Below are 23,443 nucleotides of genomic sequence, written 5' to 3'. Positions count from 1 at the left end.
CTAGCACCTACATGGCAGCTCACCACTGTCTATAACTCAAGCTCCAGGAGTTCCAAGACCTTTACACATATACACACGCAAGCAAAACACCTGTGCACATAAAATAAAAATAAATAATTAAGAAAAAGAAATATTTCCTTTGTGGCATGTCAGCAATTCAGTTTTGGATTTTGGAAAAGCTTGGATTTCTGATCTTTGGCTTCAAGATACTTCACTTGTTCCCTGGTTTCTGTCCACCCACAGGCACCAGACGGGCTACTGCGAAAAGCTTCTGTCAACATGGCGGGTGAGGACCCGTTGGAGACTTGTGCTTCCAGTTCCTTGGGGGTATACATCCAGTGGGATGCCTGGATCTCACAATAATTCTATTTTCAATCTCGTGGGGGGGACTGTGACTTTGGAGTTTTCCAATGAGCAGATGCTATCAGCCCAAAATAAACACAAGAAGAATGTTAATGATCAGCCAAAACAGTGTGCCAGCTGGCAATACTGTCCAAAGAACTGCAGGTCTGGGGGAAACTTTGCAGGCAAGCTGGGTCATCACAGTTTCCTCAGACTCCCTTCCTGCCATGTGGGCCTTGCTGACCCACTCTCCTACCTTGGTAGTGTCTGGGCCTTCTAGCTATGTCTCCTCAGTTGAGGTGAAGACGTGGAGGCTGAGCTCTGGCTATCAGAAGACTCGAGTTTTCCTAGGAGGCTTTCTAGGCCTCTGTCAGCAGCTGCAATTTGCGTGCACACACTGAGCTGTCGGGCTTCCGGGCTGTCAGGAAGAAGTGAATTCGGTTGTAAGCGCTGGTTTGGTTGTGAAGGCGGACTGTTGATACTCTGAAATAATATTTGGGCCATTGTCTTGCTCGGCGATTTTGTCAATTTGTTCTCTGTCATCCCCTCCTTCTGAGCCCTTGTAGCCTTGAAGGGAGAAGAGAGACATTTGTTTCCCTCAGCTCCCAAAGCTTGGCTGGAGAGGGCTTGCTCTGGGATCTGCGGTGTTCCTGAGTGTGGAACTTAAAATTCAAGGGGAACCATGAGTCTCTGTGTCTCAGAAAAGCCTTGCTGAAATATAATTTCCATATCGTGTAATTCACCCACTTAAAGTGTGTATTTGGTGGTTTGCTATGTATTCACAGAGCTGGAGAACTATTGCAATAACGTAATTTTAGGACATCATACTCCCTACAAAAAACACCGTACATATTTCTAGCAAGACCCTACACCCACCCCTCACTCCATCCTACCTTTCTATCCTCAACCAGGCACTAATCTTTCTACCTCTATAGATTTGCCTATTCTGGACCTTTTATTTAATAGAGAAATAGTGTGTGTGTTTTTTGAGGCTGGCCTCTCTCTCTTATTTTAATATTCCAGAGCTGCATTCATATAGAAGCCTGTACCAACGCTGCATTCCTTTTATGGTTGGATAATACTCCTTTATACAGGTACATCCATCTGAGTTTACCCTTTTCTCTGTGCATGGGAGGATGACATCTGAGTGATTTTTCCTTTTCGGCTATTATGAGTAGTGCTGCTAGGAATATTTGCACACAAACTTCTGCGTGGACAAAATTTTCATTTATATTGGTTATAGAACTAGCTGTGGGATTCCTGGGTTGTGTAGTAACTCGGGGTCAAATGTTAAATATGGTAAGTAACTGCCAAGCTGTTTTCTAAAATGGCCGCTCCACTTTCTGTCCCCCACCCGCAACATATGAGCGTTTCAACTTTGCCTCACCCTGGCTAACTCTTATTTCTCCCGGATTTGTTTCCCCATCCCGCTGAGTGTGGGTGATAACATGTTTCTCTCCCAATGGTTAATGACACCGATCATCTTTCCATGCTCCCGTTGCCTATGTAAGTCTACTTTGAAAAGAATTCTAGATTGCTTGTACATTTTTTTCAATTGGGTTTCTTGCCTTTTGATTCATAAAGTTCTTTAGGATAAAGTCTCTCATCAAATACATGGTGTAGGAAATTTTCTCTCATTTTGAGGACTGTCTTTTCACAATCTTGATGGTGTTCTCTAGATTTTTCCCTCTCACATCGTTGTCATCTCCTGATGACCACTTCCCTCCCTCTGCTCCTCCCAGTTCCTCACCATGTCCCCTCCCATCTGGATGCTCCCCCTTTCTGCCTCTCATTAGAAAACAAACAGGCTTCTAAGGGATAATTTTAAAATAAAATAGAAAACAAAAACTAACACATGGGAATAAGACAAAGGAAGCGAGCAGAAGGAAAAGAGCCCAAGAGAAGGCACACGAGACATAGACCCACTCATTTGCACACTCAGGAGTCTCATAAAAACACTAAACTGGAAGCCATAACACGTACACAAAGGACCTGTAAGTGTAAAAAGAGATAAAATATATAAATAAAAATTTAAAAATATTAAGATAATTTTTTTAAAAAGGGAAAAAGCCCTAACACGACTTTATAAAGCAAAGAACTTCCAAAGATGCCATTGAATTTGTTTTCTGTTGGCCGTCTACTGCTATCATGCAGCCTGCCCTTAAGAACACTTTGTTTTCCCAGTAAGACTCCTTGGAGGAAACTAAATTTTCGTCTGCAAGTGGTGATCCATTGGAGATAGCTTCTAGGTGAGGGATGGGTGGGTGTGTCCCCTTCTCCTTTCAGCCCCAGGACCCCCATCTCGTGCACACCCATGTAGGCCCTGGGCAGCTGCCTCAGCCTGTGGGTTCATATGTGTGTTAGTCCTGTTGATTAAGGGCGCCTGTTTCCTGGGTGTCCTCCATCTCCTCTGGCTCCTACAGTCTTTCTGCCTCTTCTTCTGCAGAGTTCCTTGGACCCCCGAGAAAAGGAATTTGGTGGAGACATTCCTTTTTGGACTGAGTGTTCCAAGGTCTCTTACTCTCTGCATAATATCCAACTGTGGTCTCTCTATTTATTCCCATCTGCTACACGAGGAAGCTCTCTGATTACGGCTGAGCAAGGCTCTGGTCTATGGGTATAGCAGAGTGTCATTAGGAGTCGTTTTATTGCTACATTAAAAAAAAGAATAGTAGAATTTGATTTAACCCTAGGTCCCTGGACTGTCTAGTCTCAGGCTCTTGGTCACCCAGGCAGTATCGGGTATGGGCTCCATCTTGTGATGTGGGCCTTAAGTCAAAAAAGATATTGGTTGGTTTCTCCTACAAGACTTGAGCAACCATTGCACTAGCATTGCTTGCGTGCAGGACACCATTTTAGAGCAAAGACTCTGTGGCAGGGTTGTTGTTCATGTGTCTTCTTTAGTAGCATGTAGGGGTGACTTTCATGACCTCCATTTATCTCTTTCCTTGTTCTTGTTTTTGTTGGTCACATCTTATACTTTGGTGTCATAGTTAAGAAATTATTGCCCAACTAAAGATTTTGAAGATCGCGTTTATACTTTCTTGTGGGAATTTTTTTAATTTCGCGTATATTTATTTTTTTAAAAAAGATTTACTTTTCATTTTATGTATATGTGTCAGGGCTGCCATGCCTGTATGTGTACTGGTGTCTGCGGTGCATGTGTGCCTGGTGCCTGGTGTCCATGGAGGCTGAATTAGGGCATCTAATCCCCTGTAACTGGAGTTACAGGTTGTAAGGCACCTGATGTGGATGCTGGGAACTGAATTCTGATCCACTGCAGAAACAACAGCACTCTTAACTGCTGAACTGTCTGTCTAGAACACCATTTTGTAACTAGTTTTACTATGCAGCCCAGGCCTTGAACTCTTAGTCATCTTCTCACAGTCTCTTGAGTACAGGTATGTGCCACCTGAGTGCCAGGATTATAGGTGTGTGCCACCTGAGTGCCGCGATTACAGGTGTGTGCCACCTGAGTGCCGCGATTACAGGTGTGTGCCACCTGAGTGCCAGGATTACAGGTGTGTGTCACCTGAGTGCCGTGATTACAGGTGTGTGTCACCTGAGTGCCACGATTACAGGCGTGTGCCACCTAAGTGCGTGATTACAGGTGTGTATCACCTGGGTGCCACGATTACAGGCGTGTGCCCCCACTCACATTTTATAAAGTAACTTTATACCCTGAGAGTAACTTGGGTGCCTGTGAGTGAATTCCAGTGCACAAAGGAGGAAAACTCTAGTCTCCTTCTTTAGCATGTGGCGTGCAAGCAGGTCGCCTTGTTGGTTGAAGAAGGCATTCCCCATCTGGCATCTTTGTTAAAAAGTAATTGACTTTAAATGTGTTCATTTCCGGTCTCCCAGTTCTAGTCCACAGATCTAAATGTTTGTCTGTAGCCTAGTGTTATCTTGTGTGAAACAGATTGCTAAAGTTCTGTGGAAAGTTTTGGGTCATGACCTCCTTGGCCATATGTAATTAAGGCCCTTGCTTTAGCCATGCTTTGTAGTGGAGGTGTGTCCTGTCCATCATTTACTTCCTACAACGTGATGGGTTCGGAATTATGATTCAGTTTTAATGAGAAGGAATTTGACAGCTTACATGATTTTATTATTTTTGCAGATTTCCATTTGGTCTTTCTCCCCAGGCTGACATGAGCAGAATTCACAGGCTAAGGTGAGGTTTCATCTGCTTTCAATGCATTCATTCTCTCTTCTACCGCTTTCTGCTCCTAAATAGATCTTTCTAGATCCTGAATAGAGTCCATTAGATTTGCCATCCTTGCCTGAAAAATGTTTCAGTTTTCCTTAAATACAGAATTTATGCCAGAGGGCGAGTATAGCTAACTTCAGGGTAGCTGGTCCAGAATTGAAGGTCCCACAGTCTCTTCCCTGTGTCCTGAGTTTTACCTGTGTTTTGGCTCATCAGGTTCACTCTCCATCTAAGCTGTATCCTTCCAAGACAAGGTCAGAGGTTGATCACAACACTGGTGACTCCAACCTCTCCCCTCCATAGAAAATCCGCCCCCCCCCCCAGGCAATTTGAAAAATGCTAGGCAAACACTCTGATTGGATGGTTGGGATCACGTGATTCTCCGGCCTGTTACTGGGAGCCTTCTCAGTACTTTGAAGAAGGGTTTTATTTGCAGAAAAGACTCTTCAGAAACCTCCTTTTGGGTCAAGCATTTTGTTTCCAGTTTACAATTGCAGAACTCTTGTTTCTAAACCTGTCAACTGTGAATCACTTTTTCAGGGCCCTTTAAGTGTTTGATCTGCTTTAACGTCAGCCAATTGAACTGTTTCAACATTTCAAGCACAATCATTTTATTATATTTGGGTTTCTTCTTAAATATTTTCATTGTTTGACCAGTCAATCTTCTGAGCATGTAAATAATGCACAGGAATGCAGTAAAATAATCTCACAAGGAGAACCCTGTGTTCTCGTAGGCGTTCTGATTCTAGCCTGAGCTTGGCAGGTTTCCAACAGGGCATTGTTTATCTAACTCGGCTATTCAGTAGCCTGTCTTAAAGCCAGATCACAAGACTGTCACTCCTCATGGACAACTCTTAACACTGAGACATCAATAGTGTGCTTTTGATGCCTCTAAACTTTCCCGATTTAAAGCTTCCCGGATTAAAGCTTGTCTTCACTAAGGGATAGTAGGGGAATCCCAGAGAATTCAGCTGGATTCTTTTGAGACTTTTCAAGATGTTCATTCACTAGTGAAATCTGATCTGCTCTGTGTTTTTCCTTCACACGTGACGTATCTGGAAGTGGGATGTGCCTCTTGTGCAGTGACAACCGACAGTTGACAGCAGTCATCCCTTCTTAGGGAGGCATGAAGGAAGGATGCTTTAACTTAGCTGAGGCACTGTACTAAGTTAGCTGGGGACGTACCCACGCACATGCACACATTTGCCTTACCACCCTAAGTTAAGGCTAAGTGTCCCCCAGAGCTGTAGACATGGGACATTTCCTCATCACTGTCCTATGATGCTTTTGTTGTTTGTTTGTTTGTTTGTTTCTGTGGTATCAACTTTGAGCCTTTGCCAGCTCGTGAAATCTACCAGCCCTCCACTACTGGGTTGCTTGTCAGGATTTTCAGCATATACACTTGTTTTCTGGTAACGACTTACAAACTGATATGAATCTATGAAATTCTCAATCTACTTTTCACTGTAAAGATGTCCACATTTGATGGATTCCTCTGTGGCTTCATGCTCATATCATCCTACTTTTTGTCCAGTTTATAAGTTATATATTTAAATGATAGCCACTGTTTTCCTAAATACTTTTTGTTACTTTGCTGAAGCACTCAAGGCAGCATCGGAAGTAAAGTGTATGACATGCTAAGCTTGTTCTAAATTTAATAGATGATGTTTTGATTTTTTTTGACAGTTTGAGTTCACCATAACTGAGAAATTATAATCCCAGCACTCAGCTAGTAGAGGCAAGAGGATCATGTGTTCAAGGCCATCCTGGGTTACATAGCAAAATACTGTAACAAAAAAAAAAAAAGGAAAGAAAAGAGAAATTATGTGATTTAAGAGATTTAAAAATAAGGGAAACTTTCTGAACAGGTTTATTGAACCACAATGCACATGTTACCCATCAACCCATTTGAAGCCTACAATTCACTGGTCTTTAGTGGAGTCATATGTACGTGAGACCGTTATCACAGCCAGGTTTTGTTACGCCCCACCTTCATGTCTTTAGTGCCATACCCAGCCTGGAGCAATCACTAATTTACTTTCTGACTCGAAGTTTGTCTTTGTTGGACTCATGTAATAGAGTCATATTGTATGTGGGGTTTTTGTAATTGGCTAATTTACATCTAATTTCATCTAGAAGACTAGATATTGAATTTGACAAAAACATTTTCAGGAAATATTAAGAGGGATATTCTGTTGTTTTTTTTAATTTTTTTATTAAAAATTTTTTATCTCACATGGAGTCATCAGAACTGTCACATGGTGGAAGTCCCTCTGTTAACATAAACCAACCAACTGTGGCCTGCAGGACAGGTGGCTTCCCTAGGCTCCACCTCTAGGCAGGGGGGTGGGTCATTCAGAAATATGGCAGCCCTGGCTGAATATGTTTGAGTATTTAGTGGTTGTTTTCCTTGTGGCTGTGATAAATACCAAAGGAAAGTAGTGTAACGAAGGGTTTATTTTGGCTCACAGTTGGAGGTGTGATCCGTCACGGTGGGAAGGCTTGGTGGCAGGAGTGTGAGGCCACTGGTCACACTACGTCTGCAGTCAGGAAGCAGAGAGTGATGAGGACGGCAAACCAGAAGATGGTGCTGCCCACATTCCGAGTCGTCCCTCCTCACTCAAACCTTTCAATAAACCCACCCTCAGAGAAATGCCCAGACGTGTGTCTCCTAGGCAGTTCTCACTTCAGTCTCATGGACAATGAAGATGACTTATCCTGGCAGAGCGAAACAGTCACTGAAAATGGAACAGACATAATTAAAACGTCTGCCTTAACTAAGGCATTAGAAATTCTTAAAACCCCCTCCCCCACCTCAGCCTGCGAGTCCTTGAATTATGAATGAAGCTGGACACAAAATATCTCTGTGCTGCACTGGGAAACTGAACTAGAAATCAGGCGGTCTAGGTTTTTCTGTGCCTCTGTAGTTTGAATCTAAGGAAAAAATGTCTAAATATCTGAAGTTTTTTATTATATTTTCTTGGAAATGGGGTCTTACTCTGTTTCAGGCTGGTCTTGAAATCCTATGCTCAAACAATTCTCCTGCCTCAGTTTCCTAAGTAGCTGGGACAAGAACATCACCATGCTTAGTTACCTCTGGACCTCAAGTTCCATTCTCCCTCCCTCTTTTCCTCCTTATCCTCTCTTTTTGGTTCTCTTGACAGAATCTAACTGTGTGGCCCAGCCAAGGCTCAGACTCTTGATCCTCGGGACTCATTCTCCTTATTGCTAGAGTTCTTGATTTGTAAATGGGTAAAATTAACTGCTGGGTGTGGCTGCTGGTGGTCTTAAGTGAGATAATGTGCCTGAGGTTGTAACTAGGGGATAGATGGCTCAGTGGTTAAGAGTATTTATTCTTCTTCCAGGAGACCTGGGTTCAGTTCTCAGCACCCACGTGGCAGCTCACAGTGGTTATTTCCAGTTCCAGAGATTCAGACACCCTCTTCTGGCCGCTGCAGGAACTATGCATGGTGCACAGATTACGTGCAAACAGAGCAACCATATCCATAAAATAAAAAGAAATATGTTTTTAAAAAATGCCTCAGGTCTCCTACAAACCTTATATGCTCCAAGCATCCAGTGGCTCTTTCAATATTTTCTGCTTCCCATGCCCTGCATGGTTGCTACACAGGTTCCTACTTTCTAGAATGGTTTAAGAATTTGTTCTCAGGTGCACTGGGTACGCCTATCCTTCTGTTTTGTGCCTGCATGAAGGTCTGTGCTTACAAAGTCCAGTGTTGGTGGTTTTATTTTTGAAATCCCAACCTCAAGGGGCTTTGGTGGTTTTTCCAAGACTGTGTCCACCTGCCTCTTCCGCAGACACTGAAAGATCACACCACTGTGCAGTTTCCGTCTTCTCTCGCCACCCAAGCCCAGCCAGGATGGTGCGACTGGAGTCCATCAGTGTCATCGGGACCTGGCACAATCAGGCCCATCTCAGTTACTTCCTAAACCTCTCTGTGGAGGAGAGGACACAGCTTGGGGACGAGAGCCTGAGCCTGGCCGGTCACACGCTGCGGTGAGTGGGACGCCAGATATTCCAGCCGCAGGGAGCCTGACACCAGGGCTGTGGGCTCTGGGTTCTCTTTAAGCTTCATTTAACATGTATGCACACACACACACACACACACACACACACACACACACACCCCTCTAAATTCTTGGTTTAGAATGACATTTTGGCCCCGAGGTGTTCTTGATAGATCAGCACCTAGATTTTCAGGGAAGTTTCTGCTATACACATTTGCATATCCTTACTCCATCACAGGCCTCCTACACCAGCACCTCTGAGCGAGCATGTGTGGCCTTAGAAAATATATCAAGTTGTCGGTTTCCCTGGGAAGCCCCACCAGTCCCTCAGACAAAGCTGAATTGTCGCTTCAAACGTGAAACTGCAGGAAACTCTGATACCATAGGTCTCTCTCTCTCTCTTTCTTTCTCTCTCTCTCTCTCTCTCTCTCTCTCTCTCTCTCCCCTTTTTCTCTCTCTCTTTCTCCCTTTCTCTCTCTCTCTTTCTCTTTCTCTCTCTCTCTCTCTCTCACATACACTCACAGTAGCTCATTTACCCTAGAAACTTGTGAATTACAATTTTTTAAGGCAGTTGTCTTGAGTCGCCCTCTGTGAGATTTTTCAATGCAGGAAGTACTACTTAGTTTCACCAATAAGAAAAACATGGCTGAAGCTTTCCCGTTTAACATAGGAATCTGTGTTGGCGCCAAGCTATTAGCAATTCTTCACCACCACTTTCTACTATCATTTGAGAAAGACGTGGTGTCTCATTTGCCTAGCTATGTGCAGAGTTTCATTCCTTCATTAATCCACGTTCATTCCATTCTCTTAACAACAACAACGACAAAACCTACTCGGCCCCCTGTGCTGTGTAGTGAACTCTGGACGTCCCCCTCATCCATTTCCTCACATCCTCTCATACAACACAGCGCCCTCTAGAGAAACTGCAAGGGCGAGGCTTAAAGACCCAGAATCTAGAAGCAGGAGTTTGAGGTTTCCCGGGTATTTTGGATCCAGACATCTCAGTGTGCCTGGCTTTCTTAGTTCCTCTTCTCCAGTGGTGACGAAGGACTGAAGGTTTAAGGATCTGCAAGTGATTGTGCTATCCAGTAACTAAGGCCGGAGAAACCTTGACTGGTATGAGAGCACGCGGGTGCCGTTTCCACCCATGTGCCAGTCACCCCTGTACCAGTACTTTGTGGCTGAGAACCACAAACGCTTCACCACAACGCATGTCCACGCAAGCTTGCTTTTAAACCAAACCAGCTTTCTCACAGAACGGCTGTCCCTAGACTTCTACCGTAAGATAAGATAGACATAAAAGTTCTGGAGTCTGAATATTTTCAGATCCCAAATAGTTCTCTTAATTTAAAATACAGGACCCTAGCCATCCAGTAGAGACTCTGGATCCACTGAACTTAGAGAAGTCCATGACCCTGCATTTCTCCGCCATGGCTCAGGAGTCTGTGGGGCACACTTTGAGAAGCTGCTCCAGAGCCACAGGGGTCTCTCAGCTCAGAGCAGGCCTCGTCTTTTTGTGAACTGTAACAGCTAGAGGCAGGCTGCCAGGGAGCGCGTTTTGAGGAGAGTTTCTTCGGCAGCTCCCACGGTGACAGGAAGAATGTCCTTTCATTGGCTTTGCTGAGTGGGTCTGCTGAGGAGTGTGGAAGAAACCAGGGTGTGAGTTGAACAGTGTCCAGGGAGCAGGGTTCCTCAGCGGAGAAGGCTTTAAGATTGGAGTGGACCTTGAGTGACAGGCAGGGGGAAAGTGGGCAGGAATTAGCTGACCCTTCTTGGAAATGACTTTGATCTCGAGGACAATTGGCTGCTGGGTTTTATGAAACAATGCGGTGGGACTATTGTTCACTTGAACTTTTACCTATATGAATAAGGCATCTGGGTCAAGTTTTCCAAATACTCTTCCTAATTTTACTATTTTTGTAACAACTTAGTTATAATTCACATATTGTACAATTTGGCCATTTAAACAAAGCGCATATAATTCAGTGTTTTTCATGTATTCAGAGAATTGTGCAGTGGCCACCACAGTCAACTGTAGACTACTTTTATCACCTTGGGAAAACAAACACCAGCCCCCCACATTCATTAGCTCTTACCTACGCCCACGATACCCCCATTTCCCCAGCACTCAACAACCACAAAGCGACTTCCTGTCTATGGATTTATTGGCTGTCAACGTTTTATCGAAATGGAATTGTATAGTCTGTGCCTTCTGTGACTGGTCTTTCACTTAGCATGTCTCCAGGGTCCACCCACATCGTAGCACGTGTGAGTACTTCATCGTACTGGGTGGGTACCCCAGGTTTTAGTTCTGTGTTCATCCAGTTGACTTACTCTTGGGCTGTTTCCATCTTCAGATGGAAATTATGAATCTATGAATTATGAAACTGTTTATGTCCACATTTGATGTAGATTTGGGTTACTCTGTGTCAGTTTTTGAGGAACTTCCTGTCCTGTAGGAGGGTTCAGTTGCTACCCCTCCACCCCACCCTCACCGGTCCCTCAAGTTCCAGCCCCTGACTATTTTACTATTATCTTCCTCACCAAACTGGACCCAGTGGCTTTGAATCATTGTTGGAAGAGATCTGTTTCATACAGCTCAGTCAAGGATGACCGCATACTTATTGTAAGCAGGTGTGTGAAGTGTGAAGTATCGAGATCTGGTTACAGGAATCTCAAGCACAAATACTGGAGGGAGGGCGTTAATTGCTGTCACTTTAAAGGCTGGGACAATTTTATCTAGATTTGTGTTTATGGGAACAAGGAAAAGAAGCTCAAATGTTGCTGACAACAACAGAGGGAGTGGGAGTGGGGGAGAGAAACAGAACAACAAAGCTCCCTGAGGTAGGAGCTTCCAGGAAGGTTCTATGACCTTCTAATGGGCAGAGCTGGGGATAAAAACCACTTATGAATTTCACTTCTCTCTGCTTCTGTGTGTTTCTACAGAGAGGAAATACCTAGAAACTTCATGCACTTGAAGTCCTTAGGTAGATTCTTAAATGTAAAACATGGAGAAGCAGATAGACCCTGAACATAACTGTATGGATTTTCACAGTGATCTTTGCTGTGTAATTAGCACTGGCACCGAGACATGGATTGTCACCAGCACCTCCCCCAACCCTGTCCTCGTCATAAGTATCCCCAAGGAAAGGAGGGTACCCTGACTTCTAACACCAACATTCTTAGACACAAGGAAATGCATTTTTAATAGCATGGTTCGGGTGTCAGGCGCTGGCCAATAGAATAGATTTGTTTAGCGGAGAGGATGTCTGAACACTCAGTGGACATGCTGTATTGCAGAGTGTCAGCCGGACTTAAAAATTAAATACTTTTAAGCTTTGCTTAAAATAAAAGTCATAACCACAGCACTGAGGAAGCTTAACTCATCTTCACCTGCAATTTAAGAGTGTCTATTGTAGGCTTTTTTTTTTTTAAAGTATGCAAGACATCAGACTTCCAGCGTTCATTTAAAAAGACATCGACTTTCCCTTCCGAACCCCGAAGTTTATTCCTGGGAGCAGTCTGAAAGGAAGTCCCAGGCACTATTAATCACAGGTGGTTTAATGGCTTAAAGAGTGTGTATGTAAACATATGCACACTGGTAATATATCACAAGGTGTGAGGTAATGACGATATAAATACAGCCTTTGCCATCAGAGCACACAAACCTGCATTTCTCTTGTTTTACTGAACAGGAGAGAATTAAATTCCCTAACCTTTCCAAAAAGTCAAGCTTTCAAATGCTAGAAGTGCCTTGCAAATTGACACTGCTTTGGCTGGTAGCTGGCAAAGAAGTCCATTATCAGCCGCTCACCAGTGATACATTAGACGTCTAGACATTCTATTAGGGGAAACTATTGTGCAAGGGCGAATAATTGCTTTTTCTTTAAAGCTTGATAGACGTATCATAAATTACCAAAGTAGATAACGATTACATTAGACTATTTCCTGGGAAGTTTGGGATTCTCTGTTCTATCAGGTGATGTCAATTAGCTCCGGGTCAAAGCTAGAAGGATGGAGCTAGTGACTCTTGCCAACAGGGCTGCCCTGGGCTCTTTTATTATGAGTGCAGGGTAGTGACTGCCAAAGTAACTTGCTCTTGCCACTCTTGTTCCTACTCTGGTGCTGGGAAAGCACTGTGTCCTCTCCTGGCAAAGGCTGCAGCGTCAGCGCCGGGAATCCTACGGTAGAGGCCATAGACGCAGGTCGTGCTCCCAGGCAGTAACGTCCAGGGAATCATCATCTTCCCAGGCTTGGACCTTTTCCCGTCGGGTTGCCAGCAGCCCCTCCTCCCGGCGGGGGTGGGGGGGGGCGGAGGAGGAGAATCACACGGGAACTTCCTTCCCATTTAAAAGTCGCCAGGGTCCCACTTTCAGGACGGCCCTCAGAGGCACCCGGGTCTACGACACTTCCCTCGGCACCGTTGTTGGGGACAGACACTGAACGGTGGGCCGCTAGCTGCGTGGCCCCGCCGTTCCCAGACGCCTTTCCCGGGTGACCCCAAGGCGGCGGCGCACTTGTCATCGTGGGTGACCGAGAGGGGACGGCGGGGGGCGGGCCCCGCGGGGCAGGTGGGCGCGGCCGGCGCGGGCGGCGGCAGCAAGTGGTTGGGCCGTGCGCAGTCCGTCCTGCGCGACGCCGGCGCGGGTGCCCGGTGCGCCGCACCCTCCGCTCCGCTGCGCCACCCGCCCGCCGCGCGCCCATGTCTCTGCCCGTGGTGCTCCCGGGTTCCTGCTGCCCTGTGGCGGGGCTGTCGGGCGGACCTCAGGCCGGGGGTCCCGGCGCCGCAACCGCCGCCTCTCAGGAGCCACCATTGCCCCCGCTGCGGCCACGCTGGCCCCGGGGCGCTCTGCAGCCTCCAGCCCGTCCCCGCTGCGCCCCAGCCGCTGTGCTGGCCCCGCCACCGGCTCTCGCGCCCCGCCGTCCCGCCGCGCCCGGCTCCGCGCTGCTACCCGCGCGCCCGCTCCTGTCGCTCGGGCTGCTGCAGCTGATCCTGGGCTGCTGCATGGTGGCGCTCAGCTTCGGGGCGCTGTCGCTGAGCAGTTCGCCGCAGGTGAAGAACTCGTGCCCGTTCTGGGCCGGCTCCTCGGTGAGTACAGCGCGCCGCTCTGAGGGGGTCCACCCTTGGGGCAGTGGGTTGTGGAGGGTTTCTTCGGCTGTTTTTGTTTGACCTCAGTTGGGGAGCGCAGATCCTCCAGCCACCTGAAGTGTCTGGCGACAATGAGTGCTGAAAAGTGTTGGGAGGCAGTCAAGTTCGAGGGAGAATTGGATTGCACCTGGGCAGCGTCTGTTCCTTGCCCGCTAAGGATTTTGTTTCCAGTAAAGTTAACATTAAGCACATTATTGAGCTCTTTAAGAGATTGGCATAAGGATGGGAGAAAAATGAAACTTGTTGGCCACTGAATATTTGTACTACATTGGCAAAGTAAACTCCCACAGGGCAGGGGTTTTGATGTGTTTTCCTTACCGATACACCAACAAACCCCTGCATGATGGAGTACTTCTGGAGTGGGCAAAGTAACAGACTGAAGAAGGGGAGGCGATTGTTTTTATTCTTCATTAAGACACAGATAAATGAGAGAGCGTATCTGGTGTTGGGTGACTGCACCCCAAGGAGCTCAGAGGTAATAAGAGGTTGTGTGTGATTGGTGGCTTGGTACCTGGTCATTAGAAGAGGGCTCAAACCCTGGGTGGGTTCCTGGAGCCACCAAGGCTGCTCAGCAGAAGTGGGTGCTCAAGATACAGAACCTGTCATTATGGATACACTCACCCGAACTCCAGAAGTGTGGGCAGCTAGCTGGGGATGTCTGACCTGCCCTGACACCTGGTCCTGCCTCCCTGACCAATGGGCACAGGGAAGGAAGCCTGGCCTCTGAGAAAAGTGGCTGCCAGTGAGCAAGCATCTGTAGACAGGATGGCTACTCATCCCGCCTAAGTGTCACAACTTTCAAAGCATCCAGCCCCCTGAGGTTTACCAGGGGCCAGGAGACTTGGGAACAGGTCTTTGTGCAATGCTTGTGGAGGCTGAGTAAAGCAAATGACCCGTCCATGAACTAGTGCCCTCGGAGAGCCTGGCAATGTCTATAGCTTTTTCTACCATCTGCAGTGAGTGTACATTTTGTGCTCTGCTCGTCAAAGCGCAGCCAGAATCAAGACCAAATTCAGCTTTAAAAAAATGTGGGAGAACTTATTGAACCTGGAGTAATTGTCTGAATAAGAACATGAAGAACATAGGTTTCTGTTTCTCTGGCTTAACTTGGAGTTTTGTATTATCCACCCAGTATCAATTTACTTTTTTTTTTTTTTTTTTTTTTTTTGGAGACAGGGTTTCTCTCTGTATCCTGGCTGTCTTTGAACTAACTCACTCAGTAGACCAGGCTGGCCTTGAACTCACAGAAATCTGCCCGCCTCTGCCCCTGAAGCACTGGAATTGAAGGTGTGCACAAACACTGCCTGGCAAATCTACTCTTCTTTTAAACACCATTGCTAAATGGTTCTGTTGGGACCCCAGTCCTTTCGGGCTGTCGTGAGTGAAGTTCACAATTTATGTCTTAGATTGACAGAATTCCACCCTGTAGTCCTGTCCCTTGACTCTGCTACTGTCTGTGAGTGCTCTGGAAAACCTTGAAATATACTCTAAATAGAATAGGAACAGAAATAATAATTCCCCTTGCCAGGCTAGTCATCCAAATGATGTCTGCATTCTTTCCTCTAAGTTCATTGAACCAGAATCTTGTACATAATTTTTTGATTTACTCCAAAAATTTTTCAAAAATTTGAAAAATCATAATCCATTTTTCTTTCAAGACAGCTAGATTATTAAAAAGATTTGTGGGGGGGGGGTCTAGGGAGATGGTTCAGTCAGTGAAGCTGTATATACATGGGGGACCTGAGTTTGAATCCTGGGGACCCACCTAAAAGCTGGGTGTTGGGAGAGGGGAGTCTGTAACCCCAGTGCCTGGGGTGGGGTTGGGAGAAGGTGGATACAGGCAGATTGCTGACAGTCATTGGTTAGTCAGCCTAGCCAAACTGATGAGACACCCAGCCTCCACAAATTAAATACAGTGGAGAGTGTACCTAGTATCATTCTCTGCCACCACACACATGCAAACACTTACAGGTACATACACCACACAAATAACCTGCACACACACACACACACACACACACACACACACACACACCATGTTTTTTTTCCTAAAATGAAAATCTGAAATCATGTTGCAATTGTGAATTATTTCAGGAGTAAGTAGATGCACTTGGATGTCAATGGAGCCACAGGGGGATTTGATGCAATGGAAAACAAAGCTCACAAGGCAGAACTCACAGGGGTACCTTGAGTTCACCGGCCGGGCTTGTTCTCTGTCGCAAGCAAGTCAGACCCAAGATGGAGTCTAGGATTTGGACCTGAGAGGTTCTCTTTTGTATGTCATAGTCTACCCTGTGCCCTTAGGTCAGTATCCAGACCTGTAATTGTCACTTATTCTTTCTTTGTGTGTGTGTGTGACCTGTTCCTAAGGTCAACTTCAGAATTCGCAAAGTGGCAACAGAACCAATGAATATTATCTGTATCTTCAGAATAAGCAAATAGGGTTTAAGCATATGTTGTTAGATACCATGAATCTCTTGGTGTTTCAGGAAGAAAAATACCACACTTGTGTCATGTTTTAAACTCATGTAGGTTAGAGAGCTCTTTAAAAAAAGATCCTGTAGGGCTGGAGAGATGGCTCAGAGGTTGAGAGCATTGCCTGCTCTTCCAAAGGTCCTGAGTTCAATTCCCAGCAACCACATGGTGGCTCACAACCATCTATAATGGGGTCTGGTGCCCTCTTCTGGCCTGCAGGCATACACACATATAGAATGCTGTATACATAATAAATAAATAAATATTTAAAAAGAGATCCTGTATCAGGAGAAAAGTTAGATTTAGGCAGACACTGTATAACAAAACCACAGCTACCCCACAGCCACAAGAACAGTGGTCTCATCTGTCCCCGTGCCAGGCTTTGCCACTGGTCCTGTGTGTCCTGATAGATGCCAGAGCGAGGAACCGTCAAGCAGGAATTAGGCTCTTTTAACTCTCAGTCCATTTAGCAGATTAAAATTCCCTTATTATTTGAAAATCTCAATATTACGTCATTGTAATTTTATGTGTAAGTATTTCAGTGTTTGTATTTTTAGAGACACATGGAATTCATAAGAAGTGACCCCCTTTCTACTTTTAACATTTCACTATGAAAAAAAATTAAAGTTTTAACACATTTAAAGGAGAATGTAATGTCCCTGTGGGTTGGCTCATCCCCAGCCACAGGAGCTAACAACATCTGAATATCTGACACGGTCTCTCCTCTTAACACACTGGTTATTTTCAGGCAGATTACAAATGTGTGCCTTCAGCCATGCAACACTCCAGTGCATATTCTCTGACACGTTACAACAAACTCAAAGGGCTGAACGAAGGTTTCTGTGGAAAATGATGAAAAATTGTGACTTGAGGACTGGAAAAATGGAAACAGAACAAAATAAGCCAACTTTTTACCAAGCTGTAGCCTGCATGTAAAGAGAACGGCCTGGGAGTTTCCCGAGAGTTCATTGTTGCAAAACCATCACCACAATGAGTTTTAGGAAATTCACAAAACCATCTGACCTTCTTTCTCTCCCCCTCCCCACCCCTCTGTCCAGGTAGTACCCATTTTCCTATTTTCTGTCGTCGTAGACTACTTCTATCCTGAACATTTCATATCTACATCTATATCTATATATTCATATATACTCATATATTCACATATATTCTCATGTATTCATATATATATATACATATCATACAATGTATGGTCATTTGTGGATGAATAACTTCTTTTAATTAGGGTATTTTCAAGGCTCGTCCAGTTTAGCAATAACTCATTCCCATTAATTGTGGTGTGATATGTCATTATGCAGGCATACTGTCATTACGTTCACTCAGTTTCTCCCTCGCCTTCTCCCTTCCCCCTTTCCCTTCTTCCTTTTCCCTTCCCCTTCGCCCTTCTTTTCTGTAGATCTGGGGATTGAACTCAGGGCTAGAGGCAAGAGCTTTACCTTTGAGCCACATCCCTGGCCCACATCAGCAGTTTTGATTTGTATCTGACCTGGTCTTTAAAGAGGAAGTGGCTAACAAGTCTGATGCTAACCGAAATCTATGTGTGAGCACTGGGAAAGAACCTCCTCCTCTCAAACTGTGAATGACCACCAGCGCTTTACGGTTTGCCTCCTCACTGAAACCGGCCAAACTTAGTTTGGTTTTTGTAAAGATATCCGGTTTGTATTTGATGTGGCAGTGGATTCACTTGGAAACAGCGCTGTTCCTCCATGCTTGCCTCTGGGAGGCGTGTCGCTCAGACTGAGGTTCCCCCCACTTTTCTGAACCCTGAAGTCCTGTAAGCAACCTTCTCAACACTCTTGAATTAATATTTCAGCAATATGAAGGGACTATTTTAATATAATCTTTGTTTATTTTTTAAACTATGTTCTTTAGAGAAGGGGAGGGATGGAGAGAGTATATATGTCAGAGAACAACTTGTAGGGATTAGTTCTCTCCTTCTACTCTCTGGGTCTCAGGAATTGAATTCTGTTTGTCAGACTTAGTGGCAAGGGCCTTTACCTGCTGAGCCATCACAGTGGCTCCTAAAGTAATCTTTTTTATTTGACTGCTGTAGATGTAGCTCAGCGGGTAGAGCACCAGCTTGGCACACCAGAGACCTGGGGTTCAAACCCCAGCACTGCCTGAACAGGAGTGGTGGAGGCACATGGGTCAGTCATATAATTCAGGCCACTCGTGAAGGGGAAGTTGGCGGATTGTGATTTCCAGTTCATCCTTGGCTCAGCGAGCTCGAGGCTTACCTATGCTACACTGGACCCTGTCTCAGAAAAAAAAAATGCATTCAGATCTTTTTTATTTGAACATTCTACGACCATTTCCCCCTTGGCAGTCTTGGTTAATGACTATTATGTCCAAAGCTTGTAGTGCCAAGAGATTAGCCTGCCCTTCTTGAAACACAGCCTATAGTTGGTGAGTGGCTGAGGGAGGTTCTTGATGTCTGTGTGAATTCAGGTTGTGTCTTCCTGGTTCTCAGTTTGGGTGTGTTTAGTTAGTATTGTTTTGAGCCCATTGGGATTGTGGGAGATGGCATCCCCCACACGAGCTATGTGAAAGAGTAGAGAGAGTTGCAGTGGTTTGTCCAGCCCCAGCGCTGATGCCCTGTGGGATCCCTGGGAGCACTTTCAGAGGAGGGGCACGGATTCGGCCCTGTGCAGCTCTTCCCAGGGAGCCCATTTTCCACGTGGTCAGTCTGCAAACATTCCTTTCCCTCTGCTCTGTCAGTAACTGGAACTCTCCCTCTCTTGACTCCATGATGCCAGGGCAAGATTCCAATTTCATATGAAGAATCATTGAGGAAAACCTATTTAAAAATTCGTTATAACTAAGAAAAAAGAAAAAAAAAAGAATGACCAGGGAAGAAACTGACAAAAAGCTCTGAAGTTACTGCCAGTTAAACAATAGGAAATATATATTTTCTGTAACATTCATTAGATTCTACTTCTCTACTCTCAACCATTTAAACAGTGTTTGTGCATATATATTTCCTATCATGTAAATCACACACACATATCCTATCATGTAAAACAATTATTTAAGGGACATTTTGAAGATAGTTTTTTTTTTATTTGAAGATAGTTTTTGGAGTGAAATTTATTGGCTTTCTTCAGTTCTTTGTTTTACAGAACAGCAGAATCTCACGTACACGTTCTTGCCTTGAGTTATTCATTTGGAAAATGAGCAGGGTGCTCTTTCCTCTGGACTGATTCTGTGTATCAGAGAACATGTGGGAAAAGGCTTGGCTCCTCCCTTGCATATACTGGATACTGTATTGAAAAATCCTCCATATTTTTCCAGCACCAAGGCAATAACTATATAACCAAAGTAAAGTGAACAGGCTGTCTGTGGTGCCTATTGTGGGGGTTCTGTTCACTTATTCAGATTTTCAAATGCTGTAAAAAGGGAAGGACCCCCCCCCACACACACTTTTTCAGTTCCAGGGAAAGATAGGTTGTTGAGAGTTGGATAAATTATTTTCTGCCTATTTAGAAGGTAAACACAGGGCTTTTAAACATCTGTGTTTAGGGCCAGCAGGTTTTGACAAATGAGCCAGAGCACTTTTGCCTTAAGGCATGTTTGTGGATTAGCCAGGGATATAGGGCAGTAGAGGTATAAGCCTTTGATTTTAATGATTGCTTTCTAAGCTGGAAAATCCAGGGCTTTAGGTGCACATGGTGGGTCACACTGACTCGGTGCTGCTGGACCTCAGGCGCTCCCTTTGCATTGTCGGGAAGAGGAAAGATCTGTTTTGTTCCCATGAACCACAGGGAACGAATTACAAGGAACAACACAGAAAGATAATGGCTCTGATTATATTTATCTGGAGATGGTTTGGCATTTACCGTAGGTTCTTACCGGCGTGTTCGGGGCACGTTGTGTCTTGTGCCGGGTGGAAGAATGCTGATGGCGTTGTCCTTTCAGGATGCACAGGGGTGGAGATGTCTTCAGACTTAGGTAGTGATCCTTAAGCAAGCTCGTCTCCTAGTTTGGTCACTGACTCTTACCATCACCAAGTGCCTTCTAGAAGCTGCTCACGGCATTTGAGTGAGGTTTCTCAGGCACAGAAACCTCACGGCCTCGACAGTTAAGTCAGTAGTAGCACTGAGTATAGGAGAAGCCATAAAAGGTCATTCCTAAAGGCCTTCTGGACTCTCTCCTGACAGAGCTCAGCTACTGCTGCCACAGAGGAGGCAGAGCCTAGAGTGCTCTGCCTCTCTCTTCTGGCCTTCCACAACACCCTGCTTGGATGACACAAAGTGCAGGCATCTAAGCATCCCGTTCCTTGAGTCTTGCACTCTTAAGGGATTCGACCTTAGAGCAGCGCCTCAGTTCCTGTCACCAATTTCAGAGGCTTCTCACTCTCTGTCGACTTTTCAGCCCTCCCCATTCACAGTGTTCTCCAAATGCCTGGGATTCACCAGGGTTGCAAAGAACAGGGCTACTGGGTGAACGTTAACATGTCATGGGTTTATTGCCGGTTTAAGACTGGGGCTTGCGGATGCAACTACCACCTGGAACTAGGGTGAAGTTTTATTTCTGCCTCCTAGTACTGGGGACCGAGCCCCTCAATGTAACCCCAGCCTTCTTTTTCCTATTTATTTTGATTTTTTTTTTTTTTTGGTTTTTCGAGACAGGGTTTCTCTGCAGCTTTAGAGCCTGTCCTGGCTAGCTCTTGTAGACCAGGCTGGTCTCGAACTCACAGAGATCCGCCTGCCTCTGCCTCCCGAGTGCTGGGATTAAAGGCGTGCGGCACCACCGCCTGGCTTCCTATTTGAGATAGAATTTCCCTGCCTGGCCTAACTGGCCTCAGAGCTACTCAGTAGCCAGGTGGGCCTTGAACTTGTGATAGGCAGGCCCGAGCCTTCTAAAGTGCTGGAGATTTAAATCAGCTCTGCCAGCCGACTGCACTTACTTTCCAGCACCTGGTAAGGAATGTGGTTCACACAAGCTTGCAGGCTGTGCTCAGAATCCGTTTCAGAAGTCAAGTGGCAACGATGCCTTCTAACCCGCTACCTTGGCATGTCTTGGTTTATTTAATGCCCTATAAGCTTTGTTTTTCTCACCAACAAGTCTTAATATCTTTGCCAAATATATTGTGAGGTTATTGATATTTTTATATATAATATTGTATTCATATTTTTCAATTACATTTTCTGCCGTTGCTATGATGTAGATAAAATGCCACTCCCCAAATCAGAAGAAGGCCTTCGTTGCAAAAGGCACCCATGAGACTATATTAGAATTAAGAAATATAAATAACATGCTACTTAGCCACCCCTTTCTTGAGACTTTGTCCAACAGGAATAAAAGCACGTGTCTTTAAGGATATACTCACAAAACATATGAATGTCTATGGCTGTATTGTTTACAAGAATAAAAAGCTGGGACCAGAGTTCATGCCCACAAATATGGAAATGATTGACTCCATTAGACACTGCCACACAATAGAAGGCTGTATAGCCGCGAAGCTGAAACAAATTACAGCTATTTCAGTGGATTGACAAGATTCTAATGAAGTGCTTACTGAGATCAGAAAAAGCAAATCTAAACCAGGAGGCGGTGGTGCATGCCTTTAACCCCAGCACTCAGGAGGCAAAGGCAGGTGGATCTATTTGAGTTTGAAGCCAGCCTGGTCTGGAGAATGAGTTCCAGACAGCCAGGGCTACACAGTGAAACTCTGTCTTGAGAAACAAACTAAAACAAACAAGAAAGCAATTCTGTCATGACGATTTTGTGGCCATCACACCCTTGTGCATATGTGCATACACATGCATGCCATTGGCATATAGCAATAAGAATTTAGAGAGAGATGTGTGCTTACATAAAATGCATCTAATGTACTAACTTGTGAGCGTGGAGGAGGTGGGACCCTGAGGCTGTTACAGAGATGGAAAGTGTAGCTCTGACACACCACTGTTTTATAGGCTTTTGTCCTAGGCTGGACATTTCATCTTAATAATACTGCTTTAATGGAAAAAAAAGAGAATGTTCCTGAAAGCTGGACCACAGGGTATTACGAAACTCTGACACAAATAACAAACATAATAATAATTCAAATAATTCAAATCATAGTTATTTTCTTTTACTGAAGTGGGCAGCTTGTGATTTCCTCAAGGGCAGGGAAGTACTCAATCATGTGTTCACATAAAACCAGTTTGCGTTTCCTCAGCCAAGTCCAGTCAGCGCAGGGTGAAGAGGCGGAGACACACAGACAAGGACATCCATGCAGATGTTTGTATGTATACATGCATGAACAAATGGCCCCATATGGCAGATGCATGCACATGCACACACAACAACATGTGTTCACAGGCACATGAGTGTGTGCTCATAGACTCACTGGGTATCAGGTTTTCTGAGGAATCTCTCATCATGGTGGGATCAGTCTTTTGTGGTTTATTTATTTATTTATTTTTGGTTGTTTGAGAACAGGCTGACTTTGAGTTTATGATCCTTCTGCCTCAGCATCCTGAGTATTATATGTGTGCGCCACTACACCTAGCTCAGTGTTCATTCTTTGAGTTGGAAGAGAGCCAGAGTTGATTTCTTTTACTTAACATCTCACAGGAGACCAGAGTGAGGGCAGAGACAATGAAGAGACTTAGCCAAGGTCATATGGCTGGCTCTTTTGAATCTGAGCAGGCCACCAAAGCCCTGGGTCCCTGTTCCAATGTAGAGAGGCAACACAGCCCACACATTAAGAATGAAGGCAAGAGGATTCCTATTGAAATTAATGGTGCTTTCGGGATAGATTGGGTAGAAAGAAACCATCACCAGCCTGTACATATGGGATTCTGGGTCAAGGTTAGGTGAGTACATTTTGTTCCGTGCTGGTGTGTGCTCTGGGCTGCTTCAGTCTTGAGATGGGGGATTGCAGGTGAACCTGTGCGCCTGATCTGAACACACTTGCCTGATTGTAGTTAATAAACAACAGTTGTAGATGTGTGCATGGGAGGGATTGGAGCAAGGGAGATGCTCCATGAAGGAAACTCCTCTTTGCTGCGCTTGGTGGATGCACCCCATTATACAAGTATACTCAAGAGCCTCAGGGTGTCCCCAGTGAAGGATTACTTTGATTCTTCTCTCTGGTGGTTTAGTGAACCGTGCCATCCAAAGGCTGGGGTGGTTTCCAGTCTGTGTTTTGGCAACATTCTGGTTCTTTTAGTGTGTTGTTTTTAATTGAAGCATTGTTGTGCAACACGAGAGCTTTCTCTCCATAGTTCCTCTTT

General features: G+C 45.1%; 1 protein-coding gene and 1 long non-coding RNA gene across 2 annotated transcripts in view; both read left to right on the top strand.

Moving 5' to 3' along the window:
• Positions 1-518: 518 nt before the first annotated feature.
• LOC119806745 lies at positions 519-8,049 on the top strand. The gene is made up of 3 exons (XR_005284260.1): positions 519-785; positions 4,460-4,513; positions 7,915-8,049. It is a non-coding gene; the product is annotated as an uncharacterized LOC119806745 (long non-coding RNA).
• Positions 8,050-13,280: 5,231 nt separating this feature from the next.
• Positions 13,281-23,443, top strand: part of Fam189a2 (family with sequence similarity 189 member A2) — a 63,501-nt gene continuing 53,338 nt past the window's right edge. The window contains exon 1 of the mRNA XM_038350020.1: positions 13,281-13,667. Within this exon, the coding sequence (XP_038205948.1) occupies positions 13,281-13,667 (387 nt within the window). The remainder of the gene's footprint in view (positions 13,668-23,443) is intronic.

This window comes from Arvicola amphibius, chromosome 1, assembly GCF_903992535.2.
Source record: "Arvicola amphibius chromosome 1, mArvAmp1.2, whole genome shotgun sequence".
NCBI classification, from domain to species: Eukaryota; Metazoa; Chordata; class Mammalia; order Rodentia; family Cricetidae; genus Arvicola; species Arvicola amphibius.
This window is presented reverse-complemented; position numbering and strand designations above follow the sequence as displayed.